We start from the raw sequence: 10,884 nt of genomic DNA, 5'->3' as shown, positions 1-10,884 counted from the left end.
AATAATCTAACTTCGCTAACTTGCTTAACACACTCATTGACTTGTTTAGCAAGCAACCAAAATTAGGGAGCTGTAAGCTTAATTCTAATAACTAATAAGAAGTATCCAACAATTCAAGTTTTTTTTTTTAGTTTTTTTTTTTCACGTAAACGGTCTAACAATTTTCTTCTAACGATATAATCAAAGCTTTTCCTTGCAATTTGACTGGTAAGAGAAGAAATATACTGAGGCTTGCACTAGCTTTTATAGAACGAAGCAATATTATGAGTCCCATTTACAAAACGCCAAGAGCCTAAAGCCACTACGGCTTTTATTCAGCGCCATAATTCCAAGAAAATCAAACACTAAGAAATTGGGAAAAATTAAAAGAAAAATTTTTTTTCCACTTTTCTGTTTTCTTTCCTGTACCTATGGTTTGTTTAAAATTACAGCTTAGGTTAACTATGAGGTTCCCACTAATGAAGGGGATGGGTTAGGCTCCTTGTGGAGAAACAATAATGTCATCCTGATCTGTGTATATTATAGTCCTAATTCATGAACTTGCGGCAGTTCGGAGCTTTGCATAAACAAGGGACTTTAAATTCATCTGGCTCATCAGGATCAAACAAGTAGTCATACCTGCCAGATACATTCAAGATTAAGTTAATTTGAACAAACAAAATGTATGCTGAAGTTGCAACACAAGCACAAGCACATTGCATGAACATTGCATGAACATGGCAGCACAAGCATGAAAACATTCAAACATGAAAAGATCTAGAGAGAGAGAGAGATACGTTAGCTCATCGCCAGCCGTTACATCAGTCTTGGCAATGAGTGCGATCCGGCTCTCATCATCACCTACACTCATGATCCTTGCATAGCAATTTGGCATACACTGTTACATGAACGAAGATCCGGTAAGATGGGAGTATTAATAATCAATGGTAAGGGTACAGGGGGAACAATAATGTACAAAACCAATAAATATCAGCCATGATTGGCCTCTCCAACAGGTACATATTCAGCTTCAAGGATTTCATATTCATACACATTAAATGATTTCACAATCACAAGTTTCAACAAAATAGGTTGACTAGTTTGATGTTGTTTTAAGTTAGGTTGACTTACAGAATGGTTAATTAGCCTTGCTATATTTCCTTTATCAGTGGCATCTACTACCACTTCTTCACTTATCTTAAATAGCTGCCAAGAGAGAGAAAACAACCCAATTTAGTGTTACAGAACATGAACAATGAACAAGAACAAGAAATATGAATCTAGAGGCCACAAACACAAAGGATTAACTCACATAGCAGTCTTTCCCTTCTAATCTATAGCGTGCCTCCCTGAGATCCGCAATGCTACGTCTCACTTGTTCACCACGATATTCAAGAACCTGTTTTGAATTAAATCATGCTAATTATCAAGGGTTCTGTTCTGATTTACTGTGAAATTTAAAATACATAATGCACCAATGGGACTTCAGAATCTTTTCATATTTGAGCATGACAATACCATTTCTCCTTCTTGAATATTTCTACGTGCAAAAAGTCCCCATCCATGAATGCCTGATCTACCAAAGCAAACCCTTTCATTTTCGGTTCTCTGGAATCATGCAAGTTGTACCCACAACATAATCAGAAATTGAGTACAAGGGCCAATAAAACACTTAAGAGATTATTTTACCTGTAAGTGGTAAAGGCGCTCTCTAAAAGAAGAAAATGCCTGAGGCTCCTGTACCACCTGCTTGAGGGAACGAGATAAGAAAGAAAGCAAAAGATGAATCCTTTATGTACCCAGGACAAAAAAAAGGAAAAAGAAAAAAAAAACGTGAATCTTTCATTTCTTGAGAAAATATAGGAGAAGAAAGAGTATTTACTTTGGGAGCATTCAAACTCTGTATTGCATCTAAAGGATGATGATAGGGACCCCTCACACGATGAGGAACGGCATCAGCTGCTGATTTCTAGCAAGTGGAAATCCCAAAAATGAGTGAAGGGGCATAGTTTATGAGGAGAGATAACAGTGCCATGGACATACTAGAGAGATGAAGATAGTGTACAGAGAAGTGAACAATTCAAAGAAAAGTTCATAAACCATGGTATTTCACTGGTAAATTCCATTAATTTATGATCGAAAAAACAATTTAACTTGAAGTATGAATTGCACCGAAAATGTAAAGAAGTATCAAGAGTAAATGTTACATTGACTAAGCATTATGTTACAGATATTGCAAATGAAAATAAATCTCTGCATCTTACCTTTTTAGTGTAGTTTGTTCTTTGAAAGATTCGACATCTAGCGGCAGAGAATGGCTCATGTTCAGTATCATCTGCTTGAGGGGTTTCTTCTACCTTTGTTCTTCTAGAGGAAATTAGCCTGGAACCCGTTTTTTTCTTAGTTTGTAGAAGACTTTTAGTTGAAATGACCCCAAGGGGGGTTTGCATAATCAAAACAGTGTCTGGATTGGGAGCCCTGCAAGTAATATTAAAACAAAAAGCTGACAGTAAGATTCAAATGAATCTTAAATTCATACTTGAGGAATTCAAAAAAGAGTAAAAATTGTGGCAAAAGAAAACTCTGAAAAGGAAACCGTATAAAGGGACAAAGAAGAAAGTATTGTCTCTTTTGTTGTAATTGAAGATCCTATACCTGTGATAAGCACAATAGGAAACCATTTTTGTTGTCTGTTTACCATTTTTCTCCGAAATGTGCAACTGCATTTAAGCAGGAAAATTTAGAGAAAAAAAAAGTCTCTAAATTATCAATAAGAAAATGCAACATGTCAACTAAACATTAGTCATGATGCATAACTGAACTGAAATCCAAATTGTAAGAGGTTAACGACAATTCGCAAATGGAAGCCCGAAATAATAAATAAAAAATAAAAACCAGAGTTGATCCGACCTCCATTCGGTAGCCAGCCCTTGATGCACACATGGCATGGAAATAAGTAGAACACTTGCAACATTGTGTGCATGAACCATGAATTTGCTTACAAATAACACAAATCTGAAATTCAACAAACACAATTTAGATTAACATAGACATAAAGAAGGAACAAGAGACGTCAAATGAAAACCATTTAGGAAACCTGTAGTCTATATCATTTTACAATTACGTTTTCTAAACAAACTGGGTGTTGATATCTCACCTTAACAAAAGAACTTGACGGAATACTAAGAATACCCAAAGCAGGCTCCATCTTCTCATCACTAGCAAAAGCCACTTCAGGCCGAAACCAAGCACAAGTGACATGAACCCATAATGTGTCAATATCTGTTGGCTTTAGAGCACCACCTAAGGAACAATAACACATTAACATAGTGAGGATAAAACAACTTTACCAAAGCTTCAAGATACTATAATATAATTTTATAGCAATACATAAAAGAGAGGAGGAAGAATAACACATTTATATGAATTTACAAGGTTGAAAGAATCAAGTCGGCAAATGGGAAATCCAGAAAATATAATTCACAAGGAAGAACTATGTGTATAATGCATTTTAAACATTGAGGAATACCCACCTTTTACGGGACAAAGACAACACTCCCGTTTAATTTCAGGTGTTTCACAAGCTTTACAAACCCATGATGTGAAGTCTCTAACATTCCTTGCACCGTAGCATTCTTGATGAACAGCTATTTGACATCTGTAAAATGTAATGCATTGCAATGCAATTCAATAGATAGTGATGATGACGGAATCAACTGTAAGGATGTAGCAAGTTTGATACTATATCCCAAAAGCTAAAACCATAAAGAGACACATCAAGCTTTCTTATATTAAAATATTTAAAGTTACAGATATAACTACTCATGATTTATTTTTCTAGAACATCTATGATCTCACTACATTTATCAGCTACAAAATGTTTACACCACACAGCAGCTTCTTCTGATCCTTGTATCTTGATGGTTTGACTATTTAAAAAATATATATATACAAACAGATATTAAACTGAAGATGCTGTTTTACCTATTGCAAATGATAATTTTGTTGTAGTCCCAATCTTCAACCCATCTGCAAACAGCACATCGTTCTGTAGTCCACTTAGCACAAACCGGTTCATACTTCTCTGTCATAGAAAACAGTCTTCAGCAACATCATCACTCTCAGGAATTCTTCTAGGAAAATCATGATATTATGAATTTGTACAACAAAGAACTATGATTAATGTACCTTGCAAAAACGTAAGCAACTTCTGCTTCCTTTCTTTTAAGGAAGGTTTTTTGGGTTTGATAGGAACTACGGCATTAGAATGAAACTCGGCCAATTGCAGCATCTGAGAAATTAAAATGGGTTTTATTAGTTACAAATTAAGTCATGTCTTAAGTTAAAATCTTGGCCCCATAAATCTAGTCTGCAACCTGAATCTTTCTTCCTCTAGGCGTGCCATATGCTAAATCGTAAAGAGACTAATATTATAAGTTTGCAGAGCTTCTCAAGAGGTCAGCATTATTGGCATTCACTGAAGACTTCATAATTCAAATAAAATATTGATATTGGTGAATAGTTGTATTATTAAATTTTAGACCTAAATCACAAGATGCAGAAAACTTAAATTAATAATAGTATTTGTAAACTATAACATGACACTAATATATAGCCAGACTATGAGTACATTGACCAAATTACGACTCCAGAAAGAGAATGATTAGACTCTTAACAGTCAACTATACTACAGGAACCAATTAGTATCACATTTTCAGATTAAAAAAAAAGTATATGGGGACATTATGCACCAAAATCAAACGATACAGATTTGTACAAACCCATTGTTCCAGTGATAGCATGGAGCCTTTCACCCGAACACTTGTTCTCCAATTTCTCAATTTGGAACCTGTGTGGCGTTCCCATTCGCTAAGCGATTGCTTTTCTGTCTCACAAAAACCACACTTGCAAACAACTCTGTAAGAGAACATGAAAAACAAACCATTAACAAACAATTCTTCCTATCATAGCCAAAAGGAAGAAATGAATCCTTCAGAAGTCAGACAACATCGTCCAATTTATGATTAGCATCAATTAATTTCAAATGTGAAATATAATTGGATACCAGATAACCATCTTATATGATTTATTGCAGTCATGAATCTGGATTTCATATAAATGCCAAATCATAATAAATTAGGATATAAGAAAATTATATTTTAGAGAAACCTGGAAATAGTGCGCTGTTTAGGTGAGCTTAGTTTTAGCTTATTTATGCCCCTACATTATTTTCACCTTAATATTTCATGACTAACAAATTGAGCTATCAGAATAAGGCCTTAGTAATAGGTTGATACCCTAAACAACATGTAGCTATGTTAGCCCCCCCCCCCCCCCTCCCCCCCTCCCCCCCCCCAAAAAAAAAGGGAACTCTTTTTATAACCACATTCATTTTGAAGTAACTATCCAGAAGCTATCATTTTCTACTTTAAACAATTTTCTTATGACAGTAGAGCTTATCTAAGAAGTAAGAAGTTATTTTGCAATACGGAACTAGTTTGGGTGTTTACACAAAGAAGAACTAAGACTAAACTAAAGTTTCCTCAACATTGCTGGGGACAAGTATTGGCGCAAATTTGGTTAACTTACAAATTGCTAAAACTAGAATCATTCATCTGAAGCAACAGAGGACACATAACCATTTAACTGTTAAGGAACATAAGATCTACCACCAGAAAGTAATAAATAACCATAGAATCAAAAGTGATGATGATAGTGATAAACCTAAAATAGAATAGGAAACAATACTTACAAGTGAAGGCTTGGATGATAGATTCCTTCCACACCATTGCATAGAACATTGACCCTTTTTGGAAGCACTAGCTGCCCATTGTTTTTGCTCCATCTAGAACATAAGCTTCCACCATAGTCAGAAATCCAAATAATAATTGTAAAATGACATATTTTCTAAAAGAGCTAAAATATATATATAATAAATAAGTAGATGAACACCAGTCCAAACAGGGCAGATACTTCCAAGGAATATTAAGAAAAAATGGGTAAAAAAGTAAGAACTGTATACACTTACTTGACTTTTGGCTGTGATTTTTCGGAATCAGATAACTCAAAATTAAACTTCACTTTGCAACTAGGGCAGAAATAATCAGTGCCTCCAAGATTCTTCACAAAACAGAATATATTGATCAGAATAAAACAAATTGTCTCTTTATGAGCTTCAGATGCTGAGAAGATAAAATACTCAGATATCAAGAGTTGCAGATAAACCTTGAAAAGGTTGCCGGAAATTTTGTCACATTCTGCATGCACCCACACTTTACATCCATCACAACGTACCTAAAAGGTGGAAAGAAATTAGTACCCAAAAAAACAGGTATTGCATTGAAGACACCAAAGTGCCTTAAATAGCTAACAGAATTCAACTATCTCACCCAGCTTCCACTGTCTGAATGATTCCAAATTTTCTTGCATATGCCACAATAATGCTTAGATTTTGTTAACTGTCCAAGAGAAATATATTTCAAACATTATAAAAGATGGAATTTCAATAATAAAAAATAGTTAAATTATAATGTTTCTGTACAGACTCGAACTAAATGGCTAGAAGAAAAAGGCAAGTTATACATACCCCAACGCATGTTTTGCATAGGAGTTGGCGAATAGGAGTTGAGTTCTTTGTTTTTTTCGACGTTTTGAAAGGAAGGTTCACTCCACATGCTTCACAAGGCCGTGTGTCTATTTTCTTATTGATTAAATCCTACATAAGGAATTGAAATCAATAAACCTTTAGTTAAACATGATCAGATGTCAGTAAACTTTCCAACTCCTGATTCTACAGTAACATATAAGAAAAAGGGACTGACAAGGGCATAAGCAATCTGAAGGAATTGGTATATGCCAAATCTACAAGCCAGTATTTGACTATTTGGGCCTTTTACTCAGAAAGAACCAAGCAGTGGCACAGTAAACTCAGTTACAAATTTGAATTGAATTCACAATTTCTCATCCATCCTTAAAATCCTCAAAATTTAATGCATGAGCTGGTAAAAGGCCTTCTGGATACACCAAATGAATAAATATTCCGTGCTGCTGATGACTTACCAGATTTAGAAAGCGTTGCTCAGCATGCTGGTTTGCATGAGTAACCTCCTTCAATCTCTTTACACCCGAATCACTGTAGGTAGTGTTGATAGCTGATGAATTAATATCTGCTATCAACTTCTCTGAAAATCCCTGATCCGCCAAAAACGCCTCCTCTATTGCAGTTTGAAATTCAGATGGATTACAGTAACTCAACTCAGACTGCCCCTGAAACCTAGATCAAGTATAATACTAAGCCAGTAAGCACAAATTCTTGAAGCAAGAAAAAAAAAATCAAAGAATCAAAATTTTAGTTCTAGAAAACAAATGTGAGTAAGAAGACAACTAAACAAACTGCTCACCTGTCTACATAATCCATAAATGGAAATATCATCCCATACTTCACCCATGCATAATCCTGCTTAAATATCATCATCAAAACACAATAAATGGCCATTACTTCAACAAATAGAAGTTGCTAAAAAATTATTTCATTTTTTTTTAAAGATGGTCAATACCCTTTCATTTTCTTTCCCTGAGTATCCAAGAAACATGACACAAGCCGTATCAGCTATGCATGTCCTCAAGACAAGTTCAGGTGCCTGAGTGGTAGGATCAATGACAATGGCAGGCCAAAACGGTTCCTTCTTTCTCGCTTTTGCCCACACGATATCACCTGCATAAAAATCTTCTGGTCCATACAACCCTTCTTCCTTATTCTTCCTCTTCTTCTTGTCTTCTTCTTCCTCTTCTTCTTCTTCCTCTTCCACCTTCAGAACTCCCTCATTCCTTGTTATGTCAACTTCCTCCACCTCCACAAATCCAACATCCTCAAGATACACCTCACGCTTCCTCAATGCCATCGAGCCGCGCGAATTCGAGTTCAAACACAATGTGGCATAGCTCTTACTCTTCTGCCCATTCCTTTCCCCATTTCTTCTCTTGCAAGAAGCCTTTGGTGCCTCTTCCACACTCTCAAATTCACTCGTACCATCCTTCCTCCAATCATCCATAACCGAATCGTTGAAGCGCGAAGGCAGCACCTGAACTCGCCCCCGCGAAGTCCGCACAAGCGGCGGCCGAGACACATTACTATCCTTCTTCCCTCTAACCGCCACTGCAACTTCCTCTTCTTCAATTTCATTCAAATCATTCGAATTCGAATTCGAATTTACCTCCACTTTGCCCCGAGAATAAGATATCTCCGTGGTGCACACATTAGAAAACGTCTTCTCCGGTGGTAACACAGCAGCTGCAGCGCCGAGTAACCCGCGAAAACTCGCGGGAATTACGCCGGCAGCGAAGCCACAGAGGATGTTAATTGGATAATACCCGTTGGTAGTTTTCTTCTTCTTCTTACGAGTGGACGCGGCTGACTCGTCCCCTTCACCCGCCGAGTCACCGAGTCTCTTCCGTTTCAGACTCGGCATTTGGAATTTCAGGTTCCGCTTGATTATCATTGTTTAAGGAAATTATTTAACGAACAATCACCGCAGCTGCATTGAGTAAATTAAACCCCGAAGCTCCGATTCGAGAGAATTTTACAGTTTCTCTATAAACCCTAATCTGGAATTTGTGAATTCCGATAAAACAGAGCAATAAAGGAAAATCGGAAAACGAAGGATGTGTTGAAATGTTGATTGAGAAAGAGTTACAGAGAAGAAAGAACTGGTTTCGCGGAGAAAGAGAAACTGAGTTACGAGAATGTCGCGGGATTTTGATCCACGAGATCGAACGAACCAGCAACTCTGACAATGAAAAAAGAGGGATCTGTTTTCGGCCAAACTCGAAGACAAACTCAGAAGAGAGAAAAAATATATATATAACAAATAATTTAATATTTAATATATAAAATAATATTGTGTTACGTAAATCCGAGAAAAAAAATTGTAATGTGAATTGCTTTTGATGAAATTTTCTAAACGATTTTATTTTATTTTATTTTATATATTTTGGAAGAGAGAAGGTAGGAGGAGAAGAAGGATATAGAGAGAGAAAATAGTTTGGGCGTTAAGTTGGAGTGCGTCAATGTTGTAATTTACGTGAGATGTGAATGTGAATTTGCATTAAGTGATGGAGTAGCGAAACTTGGGCGTCACGTGTTGCCAAATTCGTCATCGTAATTTTCTTTCTTCTCGCAATGGATTCGGAGTAGTGAAAATGTGAATAATAGTGAAGACGTGATGAGCCAGATCCTCTGCTGAATGCAGTAATGTGCTTCATAGTGTTACTTACAGGCACAAGGGGGAAAAAAATGAATGAAAGATTTCCGAGAAATTCGGAACCCTAATAATAACGATTTAACAATTACATTTATGAATGTGTGTGTGTTTATATATGATTTTGATATATCTATAGCAAGTTTTGTATTTTCCGGCGACGAATATAAGATTCTCTCTGTTTTTTTTTTTTTTGGCCTTTCTGGTAAACTATTGGTTCTGTTATGTTGAATTCTTCTACTTCGCACAACAATTAGAGCTACGGAAAATTACTAATGAGTTGGTTTTCTTTTCTTTTTCTTTTTTTCAGATAAAGGAGGACGACGTGAAACAGTGCATAAGGAGCACCGGCAGGTTCCGAGGAAAATAATTTTGTTGTGAGTTTTTAAATTTCTTTTTTGGGTTGAATTCATTTTTGTAATGGAATAATAATTTGATTAATATATTCATATGTGAATTGAATAAATCGTTGGTAACGGTTATTGGTCCGCGGAAAACATGAGCTTCCCCACCCACCCACCAATATGTTGGTCGATGGACACGAAGAAGTTTTGTTTTGTTTTTTATTTTTATTTTTTTTTCTCATGATAGGTGGTGGCTGAATCTTCATATAAATTGATTCGATTACGCCCAATTTTGCCCTAATTTCGTATATCAAATTATTGGTTGTTTTAATATTTATTTATTTATGTAATATTTGAAAAAAAAATAAAAAATAAAAAATAAAAACTCTAGGGTTTGCTGCAGATCGTCAACCACCACCATCCACCACCACTACCCTGTCGAGAATCCATTCCCCTGTATTACAGTTTTTTTTTTTTTTTTTGGCTATGTAGTTAAATTTGATTTCTAACAAAATATATATTTTTTTTTTTAACTCTGTTGTTCAATCATTTGAAGAAGAAAGCAATGGTGGCATGGAAGTTTGTACAAGACTACAAGTACAGTTGCCATTTGCAAGGTTAACATGATATATTGATATACCTTTTTCTTTTTTATAGAATTCTGGGCTAATAGATTACGTTATTTATACTTGCAAAAACAAAAATAACGACAACACAGGTTGTTCAGTTAGAAATATCTAAACGATTATTGCTGAAAAAAGAAGCTGTTTGTTTGAAGGCTGAGATGCAACATGATTATTGCTGAAATGGGAAATTGTTTGAAGACTGAGATACAACAAGTTAAGGCAGTAAAGAAAAAGAACGTTTATAGGTTTATTGTATTGTAATTTTATGTTCAATTTTAAAGGTAGAAAATAGAAATAGATAGTGACCAGGGTGTGTGGGATGTATTCATTCTGTTGATTTCAGGATCCGATCCCTATGGTAATTTTGAATATCACTACTTGAAACTCACAAGTTCTTAGATTGGTAAATCTTTATCTAAGTTATATAAATACAATGGGGTGCATATCACTTCCCTTCCCTTTTTACATGGCCGGATTCTAAATCCACACTAAGATGCTAGTAGTAGCCTTTAGAATGTAGCATATGGGGTGGTTCCAAATCCATGATTATATTTATCATTATTATTATTAATATTATTAGATAGCAGCTTTAAAAGATTACCATGTGTTCATAACATATAACAAAAAAAAAAGAAAGTAATTTTAAAGATCTATTTTGTACTTAAATTTTATTCGAAT

The 10,884-nt window shown here is 35.3% G+C and overlaps 1 protein-coding gene and 1 long non-coding RNA gene across 3 annotated transcripts; one reads left to right on the top strand and one right to left on the bottom strand.

The window, feature by feature from the left end:
* Positions 1–208: 208 nt before the first annotated feature.
* On the bottom strand, positions 209–8,862 carry LOC130935700 (histone-lysine N-methyltransferase ATX5-like). 2 transcript variants are annotated; one of them, XM_057865570.1, is made up of 23 exons: positions 7,536–8,862; positions 7,380–7,435; positions 7,039–7,252; positions 6,566–6,694; positions 6,369–6,437; positions 6,205–6,273; positions 6,008–6,099; positions 5,732–5,824; positions 4,761–4,896; positions 4,168–4,270; positions 3,964–4,063; positions 3,513–3,637; positions 3,137–3,282; positions 2,890–2,994; positions 2,635–2,699; positions 2,244–2,457; positions 1,862–1,948; positions 1,669–1,725; positions 1,498–1,587; positions 1,292–1,378; positions 1,111–1,185; positions 777–877; positions 209–618 (listed from the first exon to the last, which is right to left on the bottom strand). In XM_057865570.1, the coding sequence occupies exons 1-23, from the start codon at positions 8,475–8,477 to the stop codon at positions 528–530; spliced, it is 3,246 nt and encodes a 1,081-aa protein (XP_057721553.1). In that variant the 5' UTR covers positions 8,478–8,862; the 3' UTR covers positions 209–527. The 2 variants fall into 2 exon arrangements, with proteins under 2 accessions (XP_057721553.1, XP_057721554.1); XM_057865571.1 differs by having other exon boundaries at positions 7,039–7,245; positions 7,536–7,774.
* Positions 8,863–9,312: 450 nt separating this feature from the next.
* On the top strand, positions 9,313–10,551 carry LOC130932959 (uncharacterized). Its single transcript, XR_009067569.1, has 3 exons — positions 9,313–9,613; positions 10,137–10,197; positions 10,299–10,551. It is a non-coding gene; the product is annotated as an uncharacterized LOC130932959 (long non-coding RNA).
* Positions 10,552–10,884: the final 333 nt, after the last annotated feature.

The sequence above is a fragment of the Arachis stenosperma genome, chromosome 6 (genome assembly GCF_014773155.1).
Source record: "Arachis stenosperma cultivar V10309 chromosome 6, arast.V10309.gnm1.PFL2, whole genome shotgun sequence".
Taxonomy (NCBI): Eukaryota; Viridiplantae; Streptophyta; class Magnoliopsida; order Fabales; family Fabaceae; genus Arachis; species Arachis stenosperma.
This window is presented reverse-complemented; position numbering and strand designations above follow the sequence as displayed.